Source organism: Chenopodium quinoa, unplaced genomic scaffold (genome assembly GCF_001683475.1).
Source record: "Chenopodium quinoa cultivar QQ74 unplaced genomic scaffold, ASM168347v1, whole genome shotgun sequence".
Lineage (NCBI taxonomy): Eukaryota > Viridiplantae > Streptophyta > Magnoliopsida > Caryophyllales > Amaranthaceae > Chenopodium > Chenopodium quinoa.
The window spans coordinates 2516071-2540140 of NW_018745063.1; the positions used below are offsets into that span (position 1 = coordinate 2516071).

Below are 24070 nucleotides of genomic sequence, written 5' to 3' on the forward strand. Positions count from 1 at the left end.
ATGTACCGTGTCACGTGAAAGTTTGCCGTCTGACGGTGGGACTTCCCGTGTCACGGTACAGTTTGTCGTGTCACGGGATACTTTTTTAGGGTTTTTATCATTTTAGGGTTCCGTGTGCTCCCTCAGCACATTTTCCCTATAAATACCCCCTCATTTCTGATGTACGAGGCATCAATTAATTCTCTGATTTATTTTTCTCTCTTCTATGCTTTAGCCTAAACACTAGCCTACCCTTTTCACTTCAAAATTCCTTCTTCAAGTGCTCAAAGGAGTCCATACTTTACTCGTGGTTCTGTCCTTAAGCCAAGGCGTGAAAGGTAGAACTGTTTGAGGGTTTGGCCCCAAATCAACTCTACTTTATTTAATTTAATTTAATTATTGTTTTATTATTTCCTTGAAGTTACTAACTCGTTTATTATTTTGTAGTTGCAAACAAACAGAATCAAAGTAAGAATCATGTTCCTTTTATTTCTATTATTTTTCTAACGATTTTATGTTGTTGGAATTGTGATTAAATTGCTTCCAATATTAATGTTTGTTCTATTATATTTATTATGATCACCACATTGCATGTTTAAAGGGAATATGTAATTGAAAATCACGCCTAATAAGATAATTTGGACAACCGGTTTAGGATCCTTTTTAATCTTGTTTTTAATTGAAGTGATCACCAATATTTTAGAATAATGTGTGCATTAATATTCAACCAATTTAGTTAAATAATAATTTGGAGCGAATTGAATATTTTGTTTGTATGCCTTTGAGATCAAAGGAATGCTTTTCAATATAAGAATCGAGTAGAGGCCAATACGGGCGAATGTGACTCTATGACTCACTTCGTACCATCATCTCCGATCCTCCTTTTGTGGTTCCGAACCCATATGGAGTTAGTAGTCTCATGGATTATGAATGAGGTGTAATCTTCACGGGTCAATCGTTGTTGCCTATCGTTGTCCCTTATCGTGGTTGCCTTAAATGATCCGTGAACGGTTCACAAGTTCCTTAAAAACTTGTTGGCGGCTCCCTACTTTATTTGTCTCTAATCGTATTATGTCAATTCCCACTTCCTAAGAGTGCCAAGCATATTCACAACATGCTTTTTACGTAGGCGCACTTCAAACGACGCCTACAGTAACTTTTAGCTAATTTTAAGGTAACTTTTTGCCTTTTTTTGGGTAACTTTAAACATAATACAAATTTTATATAAATAGACAACAAGAATAGTTTTTTATAAAGGTACATACAATCACTAATAATTAATTTTAAGTCATTTAAAATGTGATTCTTTACTAATAAAGCGTAGATAATTTTTATTTGTATTGGGTTACTTTTATTCATATTGGGGTAACTTTTATTCATTTCAGAGATAACTTTTGATCACTTTAAGCTATCTTTATAATGGATATACAATAATTATTGTACACCCGATTTTTTTAATAGTCTGTGAAGTTCAAATTATTAATAGTCAAAATTAATCAATAATAAGATTCATAGATCTTTTAGACACTTACCATTGCAACAAGGTTAAAAAGATACCCAAATCCCCCATTCCCATATAAGGCACTCATATAATCCCAAAATAAAAATAATAATTACCTACTTCCTCCGTTCTTTTTTACTTGACCCGCTTTGACTTTTACACTATTCACCACTCCTCCTTTGATCGTGTTTTGTGAATAATATTTAAATAAAAACAAATTCATGTAACATATTTTTAAATTCGTCTCAACAAGTAGTATCATAATATATAACTTTTATAATTTTACTTATCGAAAATTAAATTTATTGATCGTTAAAATTTTGCATTGGCAAGCGTGATAAAAGAAACGGGTCAAGTAAAAAAGAACAGAGGAAGTATAAATCATGATTTCTTTATTAAAAATAGATTCTTTGTACCAAACCCCGTAAAAATGTAAAAACAAAAAACAAGATCCCTTCATGTCAAAAATTCCCATTTTTTTTTTCACTTAGTAATAAGCATGTGGGGTACTTCCGACTCATACCCTTACTCATCTATAAAATCACATGCTCTTCTCTTCACAAAATCACATGCTCTTCTTTAAATTCTTCATATAATGCTACACTAGTTAACAAATTGACAGCAACGTAACCTCCAAAACAAAAATCTCTCAGAATATTTAGAGGTAGAACTGAAATTCTTGGGATATTTCTTTCTGTTCTTCAAATCCAGAAATATATGGCTACAAAAGGGTTGGTTTTGTATCTAATATCAGCCTTTTCTGTGGCAATTTCTTCTGTAATTTTCGTCACTCATTACCAAGGACGACAATTTCATCAAAATTCCAATCTTTCGTCGCTTAATTCTGCACTTTCCGACACCCAGAGAGTGTGGCCTGTATGTCCCCTGTTTATTTATTTATATTTTTCGATTATTTTTTGTTGATTTTGTTCTTAGAATTAATATGTGGGTGATTATATTCATAGGTTTTTGTGGGTTTAATTCAATTTTGTAGGAATTGGAATTTGGATGGAGAATTGTGGTTGCAACAATAATTGGATTTCTGGGTTCAGCATTTGGAACCGTTGGTGGGGTTGGTGGTGGTGGCATTTTTGTTCCAATGCTTACATTAATTGTTGGGTTTGATACTAAATCTGCTGCTGCTCTTTCTAAATGTACAATTTTCTTGCTATTTTTGTGTCTTTTGATTGTATTAATAAATTTCGGAAAAATTGGCGTAAACGACACCAACTATAGATTTTGTACACGGGGTAGCACTACCTATAGCGGGTGTATACCCGTGTAGGGTAATACTAATTATTATGTTAGGAAATGGTCTGAGTTATTGCACCCAAGTTATAGTTGGTGTCGTGTAGACGGTTTTTTTTTCTAGTGTTTTGTGTTACATGTTCTGATATGTGGATCTTTGGTTGGTAAATTTGGTGAGTAGGTATGATAATGGCAGCATCAGCATCATCAGTTTGGTACAATCTAAGAGTACAACACCCATCAAAGGATGTCCCAATTTTGGACTATGAATTGGCACTCCTTTTTCAGCCTATGCTTATGCTTGGTATCACTATTGGAGTTACTTTGAGTGTTGTTTTTCCTTACTGGCTTATTACAATTCTCATCATAATTCTCTTCTTAGGTTTGTACCTACTAATCCCATCAATTTTTTATGTTTATTTTTACTTGACTAACTTGCATTAATTTTCTATTTTTTGTTTAGTTTATTGTGTAATGATTAGATTTTTTGGTCAATGTTTGGTTAATTATTGATAGATTACTTGTGTAATCCGTTGTTGCGCTTTTCAGGCACGTCATCAAGATCGTTCTGTAGGGGGATCATTATGTGGAAAGAGGAGACTCTTTTGAATGTAATTAAATAATTTGTTTGTTCAGCATAATTGTGATTAGTTTATTAAAGTGAGATTCAGTTTTTGACTTTTGGTTATTCTTAGAAGTTCTGTTGGATAATTTAATCTTTTTTACTTTGCAGAAAGAATTGGCAAAGCAGAGGGATACTTTTGTTAACTCTCGTGGTGAACGTGAGTAACTAAGGATATTTAATACTTAGTAGTTATTTAACGGATTAATGATTTTCTTATCATAAGAGGTTTTTCGCTTGTTTGTTTATTTGCAGTCCTTATCGACACAGAATATGAGCCTTTATCCCCTAGGGAAGAAAAATCGCTCATGGTTAGTCAAATATGTTCTTACTTGCTTATATTTTTGATTTACTGTCTGGTTGTTTGGTTGACGTAGAACAACACTAGAAAACAGAAGTAGGGAGTTTTTTTTTCTAAAACACATGAAGTGTTACCAAGTTGGACAAGTTTTTATAAGTGGACTGTGAAATAGTTTTCTCTCAACTTGTAACTACTTCCTATGTGCAACCAAATGACCACTAATAAGATTGTTATTGAACATTTGAACCCTATGTTGTTGATGGAACGATGTATTCCTAATATGGTCCATTTATGTGCAGCAAACAATGTCCGCTAATCTAAAATGGAAAAGATTATTACTGCTGGCTATTGTATGGGTTGCTTTTGTGTTCTTTCAAATCCTTAAGGCAAGCAACTTCTTCATTGTGCTTATTGTTTTAGTTGTGTATTTCCTATATGATCCATGGCTAATGGAATTTGATAATTTGTTCAACAGAATGATATTGCAGCCTGTTCCACGTGGTATTGGGTGCTTACTCTTGTCCAGGTACTGCCTCCATCTTTACGGCATAACATGTTTGTTCACCATGTGCTGTTTGTCTATAGCCTCACACATCCAAAATACAAAAACCATTTTGTACTAGATTTCCTTTTATATGTTTCTTTTTTAATTATTGGTCTTGTTTCCGCAGTTTCCTGTAGCTTTCGGAGTTTTTGGTTATGAAGCACTTAAATTATATGAAGAAGGGAAGAAAAGGAAGATAGCTGGTAACACCGAGTCTGTTTGTGAAGCTTCCATTGAATTTACACCCATCACTCTATCCTTTTGTGCACTTTGTGGTCTTCTTGGAGGCACTGTTGGTGGTCTTCTTGGATCTGGAGGCGGGTTCATCCTGGGCCCACTTCTTCTTGAAATTGGTGTAATTCCTCAGGTATGTATCAATCATCAATTAGTTATTATTGTCTTATTATGTGTAAAAGTTGATAATCTAATCAATGTATGAATAGTATCTATTATAGTCTAATAGACATAATTATTAATTTTGTCTAAGAATAAAAAGTGATAATCTCTTTGCCTATGCCTGTTTGATTCTGTTTTGACTCTTATATGAAGTAGCCATGAGCCCATGTGGTTTGTGGCATGAAAGGTCTAAACTGGACCAGTTGTCAACTTATTCCAATTTTCTCAAAATTCCCCTTAATATGTCTCGCGATGTTTTTTTATTTTTTGTTTTTTTATCTTGTGGTGATGAATTGACCTTCTTGGAAGGGTTATTGTCTAATTGGTCATATGTCAATTTATAGCATTTACTGTTACAAGTAATCAAAAATGTTCCTTTTACTATGTATTTGTCCCATATTTAAATTCGGTTTGTGATCTTTCTGTATCCTGTCTATACATGTGAATACTCTTTAGTGATGCCAAGTGTGGATGGCCCATTTTGATGAAACCTTGTCAAAGTTGTAGTTCTTGTGGATATATTTTACCAGAATTGTACTTTCCCTCTAGTACCCTATGTTGTTCCTTATGAAACATTTTGTGTTATAAACACTAGTAAATATCCAAAAACTTTTGAACATAATAGCATTGTTGAGATTATGGATAACTTATTCCAATTTTCTAAGAATTTCCCTTAACGTGTCTCGTGATTTTTTTTATTTATTTTTTAAAATCTCGTGATAAATTGACCTACTCGGAAGGGTTATTGTCTTATTGATCATATGTCAATTTATAGCATTTACTGTTATAACTTGTAAGTAAACAAAAATGCTCATTTACTATTTATTTGTCCCGTAATTTATAGTCCTTTTCTTAATTCGGTTTGTGATCTTTTGTATCCTGTCTATACATGTGAATACTCCATAGTGAGGCCAAGTGTGATGCCCAATTTGATGAAACCTTGTTAAAGTTAGAAGTTCTTGTGGATATATATTACCAGAAATGTATTTTCACACTAGTACCTTTATGTTGTTCCTTGTGAAACATACTTGTATGTTAATGTGGAGTTTTGTATTACTAAAACACTAGTGAATATCCAAGAATTAATAAGTGTTCTAGTTTGAACATAATAATGTTGTTGATATTACGGTCTTACGGATACTTGGAGCAAATTTGTGGACTTAATCCTTTAAGCTGATATATATATATATATATATATATATATATATATATATATATATATATATATATATATATATATATTTTAAATTCGATTTTTTGTTTCTTTTGTAATAGGTGGCTAGTGCAACAGCAACTTTTGTGATGCTCTTCTCGTCGTCCTTGTCTGTGGTGGAGTTCTACTTTCTCCATAGGTTCCCATTCACATTTGGTATATTCCTTATCCAATCTTATCATATGTCGTCTACATCTATTGGGAAAATTCTCTAATTGGACCATAACTTTAGAGTCGTTTTAACTTCTGAAATACTGTTTTCGATTGTGTAAAAGGATAGAATGCAATAAAGCCAATTTATGCTAAAAAGAACTCTTTTAAAGGCTCTCAATGATAACTTGACCTATTCACTACTATTTTCTTTATCTGGTATTTGTGGTCCGATGTTCTTTGATGATGATACGAAATTCCTTGCAGCCTTGTACCTCATGTCGGTTTCTCTTATGGCTGGCTTCTGGGGACAATATTTTGTGAGGAAACTAGTTGCTTTCCTTAAGCGAGCTTCCCTCATTGTCTTCATCCTCTCCGGTGTTATTTTTGCCAGTGCTTTGACAATGGGTAATTTTTTCTTTCAGTAACGAAATTCAAACCTGTATCCTTAATATATACTGGTAATCATCTTGTCATTGTAACATATTGTTCTTTCCACTTTTAACTTATGAAATTCAATTTGTGCAGGAGTGATTGGGATTGAGAAGAGCATTCAGATGATAAATAATCACGAGTTTATGGGTTTTCTGGATTTCTGCTCGAATCAATGATTGTGAACGAGAGTTCATGGCTGTACAAATTGGATTATTTTAAAGTTAATCTGAACAGAAATGCAAAATTGAATTATTATTAATTAGTTGGCGTGGTTAGTATGTAAAGCAATGCGAAAATGTTGGTCAATGTCTTGTTGACGAACTACCCGGATCATTGCTGTGAATCAATAAGGGTATTCTTTGTTTGAATTGAGTGACAGCTACTAGTTGACACTATTAGCAGTCTTTAGTATAGCTGAAGTTTGATTGTAATTAGCTTCTTTTATTCATTCTGAAAATAGTCATATTGACTTATAGTTTATCACATCTTTGCAACCCTCATTTATACAGATTTAGAATTGTACGATGATTCAAGTTTTGATTTATGTATACCTATAATACTGAGGTTCAAAAAACCCTCATTACATAGTAAGAAATCGAATGATGCTATCATTTGATGGAGCAAGTTTTGGGTGAGTTTGTCTGGCACTTGTGAAATGTTATAAAGTTTCTTCTTATAGAAATTAGAAACTGTAGGAAGCCATCTATAAAAGGCACTAGTACAGGTTATTGATTAGGTATAAGTGTATAAGCAATTCTCTACTATCAGCTATTTGGCGAGGGATTGATTTCCATGCTGAGATCTCATGTGTTTGGTGACTTTGGTCCCCCGAAATTATTGCCAAATTATTGGCGTTAAGTGCATCTACCTACCATAGTACCATATAGCTTGAAAAGTAGTTGGGCCTATCCGCTAAAAGCATATGGATTGAGCCAAGTGGCATAAAAGTCGTTTGAATTCAAATTCAATAAGATATACTCCCTCCATTTTGTAAGTCGTATTTATAAAAGGATTGTTTTTAATAGTTTTGACTATACTATTACTTTATAGGCTCCATATTATGTATTTTTGAAAACACAAACTTAGGGCTTGTTTTCATACGTTGAAATTCAGTTCACTTCAGTTTAGTTCAGCTCAGCTCAGTTCAGTTCAGTTCCGTTCAGCTCCTAATATCCTTCTCTTATAAAATATTCAGTTCATTTCAGTTCAGCTGAGTTATTGACATGAAAAGTAAATTCTCATGCTAAGCTACATTTGTGGATAATTATTTCATTTAAAAAATTCCTAAGAAATAATGGTCATGAATTGTTTGGTTGTCATAACTAATATTTGTAGAAGTATAGAAGACTAGAAGAGTGCTAGGTGCACACAAAGGTGGTGGTTTTTTTTTTTTTTTTTTTTCATTTTAAAATCTTAAAATGAGTAAAATAAAAAAGAAAAATAATAAACATAACCCTAAGGGCTATGCATAAGTAAGGGTGTAAATGAACCAAGCTGATCAATAAAGTACTCATGTTTGGGCTCGGTTGCAGCTTGTTCATGTACGTTTATTTAATAAATGAGCCGAGCTTGAACAAATTTTGAAGCTCGTTTAATAAATGAGCTTGAATACGAATATAGATATGCTCGTTCAGATAAGTTCATGAACAACTCTTTTATTTATGTTCATGAATAATTGATTTATTTACAATTGTTAATTTAGTTATTAAATTTATAATTAAGCTACAATTATTATGCTAATTTTGCAAATTTCAAATATTAAAAGTATAAAGCTCATTTATTGGAGAAGCTTGATTATAATTAAGTTTGTTCATGAAAGGCTTGTTAAATAAAAGAGTTGTTCACGAAATGTTCGTGAACATATAATGTACTAAATGAGCCTAGCTTGAACAGATTTTTGAGCTCACTTAAAAGCTCGGGATCGTGCTCGAACTCGTTAAATGAACTTGAACATGAACAAGCTAATGCTCATCGGCTCGGCTTATTTATTACACCCCTATGCATAAGAAGCTAAAAAAAGAAAATATTGAAGATAAATTACCATTAATTACACCGATGCATGAATGTTCACCCGAATGTATATAAAAGATGTTTGAGGAAAGATAGCCTATATATTTCATGTTTTGTGAGAGGTTTTGATATTTATGAATTTCTAAGTTCTCCGCTTTTATCTTATTGTCAACCAAACAAATGTCCACTTACAAGAGTTACAACTTAGTGAATTTTCACTTCCCACGTCATTGAAGATAAACCAATCAAATACTAAGGTATATATAAGACATGTATAACAAGTTTTATTTTTTATTACTAAATTGTTATATCCACTTACAAGAGTTACAACTAAGTGAATTTTCACTTCCCACGTCATTGAAGATAAACCAATCAAATACTAAGGTATATATAAGACATGTATAACAAGTTTTAACAAGTTTATATATATATATATATATATATATATATATATATATATATATATATATATATATATATATATATATATATATATCTTATATAAGAACCAATCTCAGCCTTTTATTAGTTTTGATCTAACCATCTAAAATGATCCTTTATTAATGACATTTCTGTAATTTTGAGGAGTTTATATTTAGAACATAGAAAAAAAAAATTTAGAACATAGGCAAAAAAATTTAGAAATAGGCAGAAAAAATTTAGAACATAAGGAAAAAAAAATTCAAACATGCAAAACTTTAGAACATAAGTAAACAAAAATTTAGAATATAAGAAAAATAATTTAGAACATAAGTTGAAAAATTAATTTATAGCATAGGAAATAAATTTATAACATAGACTTAAAAAATAATTTAGAACATAGGAAAAAATTTAGAACATAAGCTGAAAAAATAACTTTGAACATTTGAACAAATTTAGAATATAAGCTAAAAAACAAAATTTAGAACATAAAATATAATTTAAAACATCAGTATAAAAAAAATTACAGTAGGATATTGAAAAACTTTAGAACATAGGCAGAAAAAAATTTAGAACATAGGAAAAAATTTAGAAGATAAGGTGTTTTTACATAAGAAAGGATTCTTATCGAATCCCTCCCTTATATATTTGGTGTATAAAGAGCCACTAAGAAATGGGGTGAGAATCTGTTTCGGGTATTTTTGTGATCTCCTCGGATACTGGTCACGCTCTTCAGGCAATGAGACACGGACAGCTGCAAAACAACGAATATTCCTTTACCGGAATATTCGCCTCCGACGATCAAGTTAGAGATCGGGAAATGGAAAGTTTAGAGAGAGAAAGTAGAGAGAAGTTAGAGCTCTTTAATGCTCTTTTTTTAGGTTATGTCATCATTTTTTTCCTCCCATCATAAATGATTGGGGTATTTGTAGGGGTGGAAACTTGTGCCCCTTTAGGGTTTGTACCCTAAAATTACGTGATGTGATTGGCTGTGCAATCACGCGATGCCACGTGTAACATGGGCGCAGTTTTGCGGCTTTCAGGGATATCTCTCGGAATTTGGGCCCTGATGTAATAAGGGCCCTTTCTCTTGCTGATTTCAGGTGCTCTTAAGGACATCTGACATGCGTCATCTTCCTGTAGGGACACGTGTCGCTCTTTGACTGGGCCACGTGTCACTACGGGATTGGACCACGTTTCTTGGGGTTATTTTTACCCTAAACATTTGCCCCTCAAGGGGGGCTCGTATGCTTACAGGCTGCCTCCCTTGATCCTCTACTCGTCTTAATGCGTCCGAGTTTACGGAGATTTGAGCTTGTATGTAGGGGCAGACAGATCAGGTCCGCCAATTGAAGGGGCGGACGCTTTTTAGACCGAGAGTCGCGTCTTGTCCGCATAGAATTTTACCCAGACTGATAAGGTCTAGAAATTAGGCGGCCGGATCTTGCCACCTAGGCTTTTGGAGAAAGGTGCGGACGATATGCCCTTTGAGGTGGAAACTTTAATCCCGTTAACTGAGTCGTCTATTTGGACGCGCTGTTAGTCGTCCGCCTCTTTTTTCATCCAAATTGACGGATCCCCTGTCACGACCTTTTGAATTCTAGGTCAACTTTTTCAAAAAGTATCCGTTTAAATTCCTGGGCGGGAAAGATGGATTTACCATTTTACCCCAATAAATTTGCCTATAAATATGAGGGGTTTGACTTCATTTTGGCACTTTACATTCTTGAGAATTCTAGAGAGAAGTCAGAGCATATCTAGAAAGAGAAAGTGATTTCCCTTGAATCTTCAAGAGCTCCGCCACATAATTTGAGTTTTACGGACATTTTTTGAGTTTTCCGGTCAATCTTTCAAGACCTTCAAGAACTTACTAAGTTTTCAACACGTACAGAGGTAGGCCGCCTGCTTTCTTTTCCTTGTATTTTATTTTTCTTTTCTTCTTCTTCTTCTTCTTTTTTTTTTTTTAAAAAAAAAAACCTGGCTCAACACTCGGCTTCTCCGTTTCTCCTCATGAGGTCGTCCGTTCGCCTGGGACTGAGGAGTCTAGAGTGGACGGAGACGAGTTGTCTCCTTTATGGAGTGGGTCCATTTCTAGTGTGTTGTAATACCCCGTATTTTTAATGTATTTTATAAATTATTTATTTAATTATAAAATATGTTTTGGGTCAAACTATTTTAATTATTGAATTATAGATAAAGCAAGTATTTATATTTGGTTCAATAAGTATTTAATCCAAACGTAGTCCATCTTTATTGAACCCAATCATCTTATTTTTACCTTTGGGCCACCTACTTCATCATTTAAGTCCATTATTTTTATGAAGCCCAAACCTACCCTAACCTACTCTACACTATAAATACTCTACTTATCCCCAAAATTTTACCACCCAAAAAGGTCAAATGGTCAAGGTAAGCTATTTTCTTTTTATTCTTTCTTTCTTCTTTTCCTTTTTCCTTTTCTCTTCTTTCTTTTCTTATTTTTTTTCCTTTCTTTTGCTTGTTCTTTCACGCTGCCACTGCTGCCCACCAACCCACCGCCGGTCTGCCACCACCTGCCACGCCGCCGCCGCCGGCCAGCAGCCGCCCAGCTGGCCGGCCACCACCCACGGTGGATCTTCCCTTCTCTCTCCTCTTTTATTTTGTTTTAATAATTACTCCTATAATATATACTTTGGGGTTTTGATTTTAATTGTTTAAACATGATTAGTATGTTTGATAATTATATTTTAATGATTAAATATTGTAAATTATAAAGTGTTAAATTTTCAGATTTTATGAAGTATTAAAAGTTAGGATTTTAATTATTAAAGTGTTGATTTTTAGGGTTCTAACTCACAATTGATTTGGGGGTTTTATATACCCATTGATTGTAAGTGGTAATAAAGCTTAAAGATTGTATCTTTATGGAGTTTTAATGAAATTTTAATGGGTTTTTGTTAATAGAATAATGCTGGAATTTTTATTTACATACTACTTTTGTGTATTAATTAAAGGGAGTTGATTACCCATAAGTAGAGAATATTTTAAGTGGTTTTAATATAATTTTCAGATTTTTTTTAAAGGGTTTAAGCCTTAAAAAGTATGCTGGAATTTTTATATGAACACTATAATTGAGTTTTCACCTTGTGGTTTTAATTATTCTCTTAATTAAGGAGAGAGTTTTAAAGGTTTTAAACCAAAATTTCAGCTTGTTAGTGAGGTTTTAAAATGTTTAAAAGTTGCTGGAAATTTGTGTATACTAAGATAATTAATATAGGTTTATTGTCCCTTTATGTAGGAGACTTGGTTCGAGAGGTGTTGTAGTGTAATTGACCATTTTAAGAGCTTAATTCAGGTACGTTCACATACTTAGCATATTTTGATGATGTTGAATCATGCTAGGCTTGATTTCAATTAATTACAAGTAGTATCATGCTAAGGTTTATGTATGGAATTGTGAATTTATGATGTTTGTGGTTGAATTGGGAAGCATGAATTATTTGTGATGATTATAGATTGGAAGATTATATTTTGGACATGTTGTGTTTGAACCACATTTTTATTTATGACATGTTAGAAGGCATGATTAATTAAACTACATGTTTAATTATGTTTGGAATATTGAAAAGAAATTTTATTATGGTTCAAATAATTTTTATTGATGCTTTAAGCATGAGGAAGGAGCTATATAAGTGTCTATGTACACAAGGAATAAATTGTATGTTGGTGCCTTTGTGCACTTAAGGTGTTTTTAACACCGAGGGATAGGATTTTTGGCGCATTATGCATTTAAGGTGTCTTTGACACTGAGGTAGAATTAAAAAGGGTTCAACAATAAATAATATGTGGTCACTAATTATTCAAGAATTAAATTGGTATGTTTGTTTGATTGTATAATTATTGTTGATTGACTTACTATGCTTTGAGAGTCATCACCAAGTCTAATAATATGTAAATATCGTATAGTGAAAGAGATTACGCACCAAAACTCTTGGAACGTATATACCTTGAGTATGAACAATGGGGGAGTTATGGGGTTTTATATTTAACCATAACTTCCAATGGAGTACATGACGCTTTATATTCCTTTATTTATTTATTATTATTATGTGCAGGAATTCCGCCACCTTTGTGTGGTTTTGTCGCTGGCACGGTTAGCTCCCATGCCAGTTAACCTCAAATTTATTTGGGGGAGGTTAATAGGTGGAAACCCGTTTGATGCGTAATCAATGCAAAATGAATTAATTAGTGTCCAGTCATTGTGTCTTATTGATTGGTATGTGTGCTTGTGAACAGGTGCAATGAGGTAAGTGTGTGTTGATAGGTGAAAGCATGTTAGTGTGTTTAATTACGCTTATGTACTCAGCTTTGCTGATTGTGTGTGTTTGTGTGTTTTGACCATGTCTTTATCTTGGCCCTATGGTGACCCATTTTTAATGGAGAGTAGTGGAGACAAGTAGAGATAAGCTTTTCAGGTATTGAGGCATATTCATGATGGGGCACGAGTGAAGAGCGAATCATGCTAGTTTATATTAGTTACAATGTGTTTCTACTTTAATTATTTATGCTAATATTTATATGTGAAGCTAACATCAAGTTTGGATTTGGTTTGTTTTTTAATAAGGGCCTTTAATGGTTCCAAGTTGTAGGTTGATTTTCATTTTACTTCGCTCATTTTGGTTTTAACTTTACTTTCGTTTGGTTAGCTTTTCAAGTTGGTTTGTTTTGGAAAGGTTTTTAAAATTAATCTTCCGCTGTGTATCTTTGATATTTGCCTTAACCGTTTTCACGGTGGCGGTAATGTCTTAGATATTCCTATTTAAAGTTTTATACAGGGCAAAACAGGTATTTTAGAATAAAGGAATTTCTAGGGTGTTACATGTGTACCAACTCACCTCCACCTATTCTTCTCTGTCCTTGCAGTCTAACATGAAAAGAACCATGCAGACACATGATCGTCACGTGGCCAGAAATCCAGACGGCAGTCTGGTGAATCCTAGGGTCCCTTATGACCCAAATAATACCGATATTGAGACCGGGTCTACTAACAGGACAACCGTCTCCACGGGCACTCATTGTTCGGCCGTGGAGGTTACTTCTTCCATCGAGGAGCGCCAAAGAACTCAAGGCGTTTCTACTGTGGTGGGTACGTCCGGGCGAACTCTGGAACTAATGTTCCCCCAGTATGCCAACTCGGTCATGGATGAGGCCGAGTTGCTACTTCGTGAAGGACCTCCTTCCTCTTCCCGGGCGGACGCTGATCCGTCCGTCCCGACTCCTTCTGAACTCTATCTCCGATATGGCAGGTCGGACAGGCCAAGGACAGGGATTTTTATTAATGAACCGTCCGACCTGCCTCCTCGCAGTGCCCCTCCTATAGGAAGTCAGGCGGCCACTGCCAAAGACAAGGGCAAAAGCCCTTTAATTCTTGAAGACTTTCCTTCAACCAGGCGCGACCATAGTTCTAGGGGCCGCAGCTCGGCAGAGGCAGCCGATCTGGCTAGAGTGTTGTCCTATGAGTTTGGGAATGCTCCTCAACATGAGGAAGAGGAAGAGGTTTAGAAGGCGACCGAGGGTGAGGCGGCGACCGAGGAGGATGTCGCCAATATTGACAACTTCAAAGATCCGTACGCCTGTACGGTGGGTAGCACGACCTTGGGCTACCTAAATGACAAGTTTGAAACATACAAGGAATTCCTCCACCTTGGGGAGGGATTTGAGATCCAGCCTCCAAGGAATTCACATGTTGTGGCTGCTTGGGAGGAAGAGAGGCCGCGCCAAAGGGCCTTCAGCGTTTATAGGGCGGCCTTGGACGTTGGACCGCGCTTCCCTCTCTACCCCTTCGTCCGCACTATTTTGGACGAGTATAACATCGCTTTCTTCCAGCTGATGCCGAACAGCTGGTTGAACATATTTAGGTATTTGGTGACGTGCATCTACAAAGGCTTCAAGCCGGACTTTGCGATTTTCTGTGAGATGCACTCATTGACCAAGCTGGACGCAGACACGGACGGCTGGCTCATTCTGAGTTCCAACAGAGACTACATGGTGGTAGTTGACCGCGTCTCCAAATGGCATGATTGGAAGCACCGATTCTACTGCATCAAAACCAAGGATGTTGAGTTTAATTTGCGGATGAATCGGTTTAACACCGAGCCGATTCAGCTTGGACGCGGGGATCTCAAGCCTGATAAGCCACCCGTCCACACCAGCCAAGAGCATCAGCTTGAATACTTCAGAGTCAAGAGGGTGAAGAGGGACGACAAAACTGAGCGCGTTCCGAGTAACTGGGTCCCCTTATCCAGTTGGCTTCGAGACCCTACGTTCATGTCGGCCTACGGCTTGTACAAGAACTTGCCCCAAGGTGGACGCTTGGACATATATAGTTTTCGTACGTACATAGCTTTTTTGGAACTGAAAAATTTTCTAACACTTTCTTCTTTTTCTTTTACAGCTGAGGCGTTCAAGATGTTGGATTCAGAGCAAAAGGGGGAGGTGAACATGTCGGAAATCGACTTAGCCCGCTACAAGGCTCGTCAAAAGTTGTACGAGCAAACTAAGGGGGTAAGAACGTATTTCCTTCTCCATATCTCCTTTTCGTCCGCGTTGGAATGTTGGGAAAGTCCTCCTTCCTGGCTCTCACGGACGTAATGTTGCGTCCGTGTTGGCATGATGGAAGGGGCCTCCTTCCTAACTCAATACGGACAATAATGTATTATTCTGCTTATTTTTCACTAACTTTTGCCTCTTTTCAGTTGTCGACTCCAACCCCAAGGGCCAAACGAAAGCAGTCGTCCCCTGCTTCTAAAACAGACAAGGACGGGAAGGCGTCCAAGCACTGGAAGACGGTCGCATCTAAGACCACTTCCACCACTGCGGCAAAGACTACGTCGCGGATGTTTCCAAGCAGTCCAAAGGAGAAAAACCCCGGCTGGGTGATAGCGGGGCTTCCAAGTCCATGGATCCGGCCGCCACACCAGTCCATGACAAGTCCGAGAAATCGGACGGTAGGGGTAAGTCGACCCCGGCAAAACCGACCAGGCCAGAATTGACTCTGCCTATACAAAGAGTTCAAGAATCTGATTGGCTTGAGGCCTCTCAGTCGGCTGGCGACCAGACTGGCCGCACGGGTGAAGAGGGTGACAAGCTTGCGCTGCCACCTCCATTCATCTTCAACCCTCTGACTCCTCCGAGCTTCTCAGACGGTCAGGTTAAATACCCTTTTGCGTAAAATTTCACTTTGCACACAAGTCTTTTTACTCAATCTTACACCTTTGCACGATCGTTTGTAGACATTGTAGAGGAGATGAATATGAAGCTGCCCGACCAGTCTCTAACTGGCGTAGACAGGAAGGCCATGTGGGAATCCATGGCCAGGGCCGTCTCCCAAGCGCAACGAGACAAGCTGCGGGGGATTAATGAGGGCTTCCTCGGCCCTATGATAAACTGCAGCGCCGAGGTACTTATCACAACTTGGTTGACTTCATACTTGAAATGTTTTCTCTTTTGTTGTACTGACTTCGTTCACTCCTTTCTGCAGCTCTTCCTTCGCCTTAATGCCTTCCTTGAATGGAACAAGAAAGAAAATGACCAGCTGAAGAAAGCTTGGATAAAGGTTTGCAAAGCCCAAGATGCCGTCACTGGGACGACCGCGGTCCAAAGAGTCCATCTGGACGCTCAGATCTTCGCATTATCCAATAAGGTGGCGCGACAGACAGAAGACCAGGTCAAACTGGGCAAAGCCCTCAAACAGGAGACTCTGACCAGGGAGACCATGCGAGAAGAGCGAGACAGGGCCATCCTGGAGGGGGAGCGATGGAAGGCGGGCTTCGAGGCCTCTGAGAAGCTGAAGGGGGACTTGGCATTGGCGCAGACAAATCTTCAAACGGCCTTGGGGGATGCAGAAGCTCTAAGGGCCGAGGTTGAAACCTTAAAGAAGTCTGTTTTGGACTTGACTGAAAAGCTAAAAGCACCTCGACCGCCTAGCGCTGAAGACGTCGTCCGTATTGAACATAATGCCGAAGAGCGGTTAAAGGCCTACTTCTTCGATGCGTTCGAGCTGATGGTGGACGCGGACGACGTCGCCTATTACCAGGAACGCTTCACCAAGAGTCTTGAGTACGTCTGCCTCAGGGAAGAGGCAAAGAAGGCCGGACAACCTTCTCCTAAACTTGTGGTCACTTCCCCTGAGTCCGGAGAGGATGAGGAGGAAGCTGAGAATGAGGAGGAGGAGAAAGCGGACGATGTCGATGAGAAGCCGGAGGAAGAGGCGCCTGTCATTGCCCCGGCCAATGGGGATCAATCGGCCATGGAGGAGCTTGCCAAGGATGATAATCCGGCTAGCTAGAGCTCAGGTCCTCCCACCACAGTTGCCAAGATTCACCATCTGAGTTTTCCAGCCTTAGCTTATTTTCTTTTATTTTGTTGAACCATTTATTTTTGTTTGTTTTTTTTGATGCCGCCCGTTTTGAGCGGTTTTGTAAAATATTATATCGCCTTCTGAGCGGTTTTATTTTAATGCTGATTTTACTGCCTTTTGAGCGGTTTTTATATCTGTTTTATACTTAGCAATTTCTTGCAACTTTTCATATTTAATTGCTTTCGTACGAGCTAGGGGTATGCCTCTTTATTCGGTGTTCTCCTAGTCCATATTCAGATTGGTTTGATTGACTTGGTAGTGTTTATGCCTTGAAGGGTATGACTACTTAGCAAGTTAATCAAATCATAGTAATGATTGCCCTTGGACTAGGCGATACGCCGAATCAACATATTATTCGGCCGTTTAATTGGCTTTATGCGAGTCGTCCATTAAAACTATCGCTCGGACATACTCAGGAAATTTCAAGTAGTATCTCAACTTAAAATTTCTAAGTTTGGTTGGGCTAGAATACCTAGGTATGCCCTTGTTCCTTTTGGGATAGCTTGGGATACCTTACCTTTACCGTCCGCCTAACGAAGGACGGACATATATCTGTGACTTAGAGTCAAGTCTCTCTTTGTCTTTTTTTTTTCCCTAGCGATTGGGTTACTGTGTTGCCAGCAACCTAGTTACAGGTTTCACGCGGCGTTTCAGCTTAGAGTATGAAAGTGCAAATAAGCATAAGTAGAATGGAAAGATAATATAACAATGTTTGACTTTTCATTAATTTGTCAAAATTACATTGTTGTGGCGGTACGACTTTAATTACACTGCTCGGTCAATAGACCTAGCTGTTTACATAGCTTTTTGGGCTAAGTACTTAGAAAAGACTTACACATAATATTTCTTCAGATTGTCAGTGTTCCACGTTCGCGGAATCTGACGGCCATCTATGTCTTCAAGACGGTACGTGCCATCTCTGACTTCTTCCCTTATTCGATACGACCCTTCCCAGTTTGGGGTCAATTTTCCATCCTCATTAGCTCGGCCAACAGCTTCCATTTTTCTGAGCACAAGATCCCCCATCTTTAGCGGACGCTTAGACACTCGGCGATTATATACCCTTGTCATGCTTAAACGATAAATTTCATGTCTGAGTGCCGCATTGCCCCTGGCCTCTGGAAGAATGTCCAAGGCGGTCTTCATGGCCTCCCAATTGGCCAATTCATCATATAAAATTACCCGCAGAGTGGGCTCGTGCGTCTCAATTGGAAGAATCGCTTCAGCCCTATAGACCAAAAAGAATGGAGTTTCCCCCGTGGAACTTTTTGTTGTTGTCCGTATGGACCATAATACATTAACCAACTCATCAGCCCATAGGCCGCCCACTTTTTTAAGCTTGCGCTTGATTCCATTTGAGATCAACTTGTTGTACGCCTCAACTTGGCCGTTAGCTTGTGGTCGGCCGACTAAAGCAAAACAATGAGTTATGCCCTAATCTCCTAACCATTCCTTGAGCTGACGCGTTTCGAACTGAGGTCCATTGTCAAATACCATTGACTGAGGTACTCTATAACGAGTGATTATACTCTTCCATATGAAGGCTGACACATCCGTCCACTTAATGCCCCGAACGGCCTCGGCTTCGACCCATTTGGTGAAATAATCCATGGCCACTAGCACGTAACGTCTTTGACCGGAAGCTGGAGTGTATGGCCCTAGAATGTCCATACCCCATTTTGCAAAGGGGAGGGGACTAATTATGGCCGACAAGCTGTTAGCCGGTCTATGGATTAAGGTTGCAAACTTCTGGCACTTGTCACACTTTTTCACCATTTTCATGGCGTCCGACTTCAGGCTCGGCTAGTAGTACCCCAAATGGGTGTTTTTTTTCTACCGAGGATCGTCCTCCAATATGAGAACCACAATGCCCCTGATGGAGGTCATCCAACACATCATACCCCCTCTTTGGGGTGATACACTTAAGATAGGGCTTCACAAAATCCTTCTTGAACAACTCCCCATTCTTCATCTCGAACCAGGCCGCTCTCCTCTTCATCAACCAACTTTCTTTAGGATCGTCCGGAGGAATTCCATCCCTTAAGTAGGAAATAATTTCGTCCATCCAGGTTGAACTTCTATCTATGATCTGAACAGGCTCGGCGTCAATACTCCGCCTCTCTTTTACTTTCCAAAATACTGATCTAGGAGTGTCACATGATGTCGAGGAAGCTAACTTGGAGAGCGCGTCCGCTTGATGATTTTCTGAACGAGGAACTTGTCGTAAAGAAAAATATTCTAGGACCTCGGCCTCCTCCTTAACCATCTGCATATATTTCATCATGGCCGACTCCCTTTCTTCGGAGCCACCATTGACTTGGCTGACTATTAGCAGAGAGTCCGAGCAAACTTTAACTTTAGTTGCCCCAGCCGCCTTACACATTTTAAGGCCGACCAACAAAGCTTCATACTCAGCTTCATTGTTTGACGCTTGGAACTGAAATCTCATTGCATATTCAAACTTATCTCCTTTAGGAGACTAACATATGATATTAACGCCATACCCGGTAGCTGTTGCACTACCGTCCACGGACACTTTCCAGATCTGGCCTCCGGCCGGCTGAAGATCAGGCTGAGTCATCTCAGCCAGAAAATCTGCAAAGGCTTGCCCCTTGATTGCTTTTCTTGGCTCAAACGTAATGTCAAAGCCTCTCATTTCTAAGGCCCACTTGAGCATATGGCCACTGGCCTCTAAGGTTGTAAATGGCTTCTTTAGAGGTTGGTCTGCATAGACCACAATTAAATGTGCGAAGAAGTACGGCCGCAGCTTCTTTGATGCCATATACAATGCTAGGCCAAATTTTTCAACAGGGGGGTACTTAAGCTCGGCGTTGTGAAGTACATGACTGATAAAATAGATTGGGATCTGGTGGCCGTCCCTTTCAGCAAGCAGGACGACACTTAGAGAGTGTTCGGAGATGGCGAGATAGATGAATAACTTCTCATTCTTGAGTGGACTGACGAGCCGAGGTAATGTATGCAGGTGGCTTTTTAGCTGTACGAGCGCTTCCTTGGCCTCTTCCGTCCATTCGAACATGGCTTTCTTCTTGATAGTTTGAAAGAAATAACGACACTTATCCCCTGACCTTGACAGAAATCTACCAAGTGCTGCTAAACTGCCGGTCAGCCTTTGCACTTCCTTGATCGTCCTTGGCGACTTCATATCCAGGACGACTTGAATTTTTTCAGGGTTGGCCTCAATTCCACGTTGATTAATCAAAAATCCGAGAAATTTACCGGACTCAACACCAAAGGCACATTTCTTTAGATTTAACATCATCTTATGCCGCCTGAGTTCGGTAAAAGTTTCTCGCAGATCCTTCAGATGGTTGGTCGGCTCTCTCGACTTGACAATCATGTCATCGATGTACGCCTCCATATTCTGGCCGAGATGATCTCTAAAGACTGTATTAACAAGTCGCTGGAAAGTAGCAGGGGCATTCTTGAGGCCGAATGACATAACTTTGTAACAGTACAACCCCTGCTCAGTTACAAACGCTATTTTCTCTTGATCTTCTTCCCATAAGGGAATTTGATGGAATCCGGAGTATGCGTCCATGAAACTCATCAGGGCATGCCCGACCGTCGAATCAACCAGTCTGTCGATTTTTGGCAAGGGAAAGCTATCCTTAGGGCATGCCTTGTTCAGATCTGTGTAATCCACACACATTCTCCAAGTTCCATTCGGCTTTTTCACGAGAACTACATTGGCTACCCAGTCTGGGTAATAACACTGCCGAATGAAACCGACGTCCAAAAGCTTCTTCACCTTACCCACGACCGCCTGATTCCTTTCCTCTCCATGATTTCTTTTCTTCTGTCGGACAGGTTTTACCAATGGATTCACGGCTAGCTTTTGCACGACCAGGATAGGATTTATTCCTGGCATCTCACCAACTTCGACTGCAAATATATCTTTGAATTCTCTTAGCAGTTGAACTAACTCATCCCAAAGTATACCCAAAGCTGTAGTGCCTACACTAACCGTCCGACCTGGTTGATCGGGGTCAAGCACTATATCTTGGTGACTGACGGTCGGATGGGGCTTCAACTCTTCTGGCCAACCGACAGTCATTAGCTGCTATGCTTGCTCTATCTTGGCCGCCTTACGCTTCTGGCCGACCTGGTTTGCTGGGAGTGAGGTTCCTTCTTCTTTTGGCTTGGACGATTTTGGTTCGCGTGCGGTAGGCTTAACAGCCAAATGATTACATTCCTTAGCCATTTTCTGGCTTCCCTGGATCGTTCCAATTTTTCCGTCCGTCCTCTCGAACTTTAGCAGCATTAGATGAGGTACAATCACTGTCTTTGCTGCATTTAGGGTGGGACGGCCGAGTATGACGTTATAGCCAGTCATCTCTTTTACCACCAAGAAACGGACAACCATATCTCTTCCTTCCCCTTTTTGCCTAAAGCGGACGGGTAGGTCTATCCGCCCAATTGGGTGGATAACATTCCCCCCAAATCCTACCAGCGGATGGGTGATGTCTTGAAGAGCGTCCTCTGGGAAGCTTAGATTCTTTAGGGCAGCCTAATGATGTCGGCCGAGCTACCCGTAACAATCAATATTCGTCCGACCTTCAAATTGGCTATCTTCATAATGAATACCATGGGATCATTATGTAGGGCTTTGACCTCCCCCCGGTCAGCCTCGCTGATGATTACTTCGGGAAAGGGTTTGGCCTTTACTGCATCCGTTTGCATCACCTTTCCCAAGTTCCAGGCATCCTGCTTGATCCCTTTCGTGGTTGGGCCGCCTGAGGCGAAACCTCCTGATATCACGGCCACAAAGCCTGAATCAGTGCTATTCCCATCATTTTCCTTATCTTTGCTCTTATCATTTTTCTATCTCTTCTCAGACGTGTTGTATGTCCATGTGTAGGTGAATTTGGACTTCATCACATAAGATTTCAGCATGCCCTTCTCGGCTAGCTTGTCCAACAATCTCTTTAAATTGATACAATCGTTCGTGTCATGTCCCACGTCCTTGTGGTAATGACAGTACTTGTTCTCGTTCCTGTACTGAGCCGGGCCTCTTAGCGGCTAGGGCTTTTCAAACTCAAACTTATCTTTGATTTCCATCAGGATGGAATAACAGTCCTTGTTGAACTCATACTGGGGCTCGTACTTCTTGACCTTCTTGGATTTCTGTGGCTGGCCATCGGCCACCCATACTTCTTTTCTCTTTTTTCCTTCTTTCTTTTGGTCGGCCGAGTCTTGCTGAGAAGATTGTTTCTTCTCATCCCCCTTGGTCGACGCTTCTGATTTTGTGAGCGAACAAAAGTCCGCAACCTCAATATAAGCTTCAGCTTCCCGCAAAACACCTGCGTATGTACGAATATTTTTCCTTACCAGGTCAAATTTAAAACTATTATGCCTTAATCCCCGGAGAAATTCAGAGTAAGCAATTTCATCCGGCAGATTATGAATTTGGGCCTTTTCTTGGTTAAATCGCTGGACGTACGACCTTAGGCCCTCATTTTTTCCTTGAACAATTGTTGCCAAATTAAGGCTGGTCTTTCGAGGCGGTATGTTGTATGAGAAATTTCCCACAAACAACAAACTAAGAGTAGTAAAGCAATTGATACATCCGACCGGGAGGCTGTTGAACTAATCCTATGCCACACCCTTCAAAGTGGCCGAAAACATTTGCACCAGGTAGCATAATCTACACTTTGCAAGTACATCAGGTTCCTGTATGAGGTGATGTGTTCCTTTGGGTTGCCCGTGCCATCATAGGCTCCCACGAGTACACTCTTTACCTTCGGCGGCTAAGGGGCGGTTAAAATATCTTGCAAAAACGGAGACGGATTATCCCTAAGATTCAACAACCGCATCTTCCAATCAATTGGCTAGGGATGCACAACAGCACAGGCTGTCCGGCCATATAAGGAGTCTGACCGAACGTCTGAACGAACGTACCATATTGTCCGAAAACCTGGGGGCTCGGCTGCACAATGCCGTTAAGACCCTGAGGGGGCGTATACTGCGGTGGTTGTACTGGAATGGGGGTTAGAGTACACACAGCTTGACTCTTGCTGGAGATGGCCGTGTTGCGATGCTGAGAGAAAGAGTGGTTGGAAAATTCATCCGGCATAGTTGGGGTTGAGGCCTTGTCTGACTATGCGGCACGTTCCCGTTGCTTATGCCGGAGGTAGTCCCTTGCATCCTTCCATCTTCTAGACGGCTCAGGTTCCTCTCTTTGTGGCCGCCTACCTCTCCCCCCAACCGACTGGGCTTTCTCCAGCAGATCAGAGAAATTCGTCCGCGGCACCCTTGGAGACCTACCATTCATTCGGCGAAATGGGGTGTTCCCAGCATCTGTTGCGTTGGTTGTCTTATTTTGAGCTTTCTTTGGAGCCCTCTCCCCCTCTTTCCTGGGCGGCTTCCTAGAGGTAGAGGCTTTGTTTCTCTCAAACTCCTTCCGGAGCTTGTTGAGTGCGGCCTTCAGAGAGGCTACAGTAACAGGAGGGTCATCGACCTCTTGAAATGAGGCGATTAGCGGATCACTAGTATGGATTGTAGGGATTATGTCCTCTACATGCTTGTCCTCGCCTGGACGAGGGCCGGGATTAGGTGTCTGACCATCTATTGCCATAACGGACGAGTATCCCCACAGACGGCGCCAAATTTTTCGGGTATTTTTGTGATCTCCTCGGATACTGGTCACGCTCTTCAGGAAATGAGACACGAACAGCTGCAAAACAACGAATATTCCTTTACCGGAATATTCGCCTCCGACGATCAAGTTAGAGATCGGGAAACGGAAAGTTTAGAGAGAGAAAGTAGAGAGAAGTTGGAGCTCTTTAATGCTCTTTTTTTAGGTTATGTCATCATTTTTTTTCCTCCCATCATA

The 24070-nt window shown here is 39.4% G+C and overlaps 1 protein-coding gene across 1 annotated transcript; it reads left to right on the forward strand.

Moving 5' to 3' along the window:
* The first annotated feature begins 1907 nt into the window (after positions 1-1907).
* LOC110709263 (sulfite exporter TauE/SafE family protein 4-like) lies at positions 1908-6976 on the forward strand. The gene is made up of 12 exons (XM_021887478.1): positions 1908-2356; positions 2475-2634; positions 2910-3110; positions 3278-3339; positions 3462-3510; positions 3606-3661; positions 3951-4037; positions 4127-4177; positions 4323-4562; positions 5867-5960; positions 6222-6362; positions 6483-6976. Exons 1-12 carry the CDS (start codon positions 2198-2200, stop codon positions 6563-6565), a joined length of 1383 nt encoding a protein of 460 aa, XP_021743170.1. The 5' UTR covers positions 1908-2197; the 3' UTR covers positions 6566-6976.
* The last annotated feature ends 17094 nt before the right edge of the window (positions 6977-24070 follow it).

Coding starts and splice junctions, on each gene's coding strand:
- LOC110709263 (XM_021887478.1), top strand. CDS start 2,198: ATGGCTACAAAAGGGTTGGTTTTGTATCTAATATCAGCCTTTTCTGTG. Junction 2,357..2,474: donor ACACCCAGAGAGTGTGGCCT/GTATGTCCCCTG, acceptor TCAATTTTGTAG/GAATTGGAATTTGGATGGAG. Junction 4,178..4,322: donor GGGTGCTTACTCTTGTCCAG/GTACTGCCTCCA, acceptor TTGTTTCCGCAG/TTTCCTGTAGCTTTCGGAGT.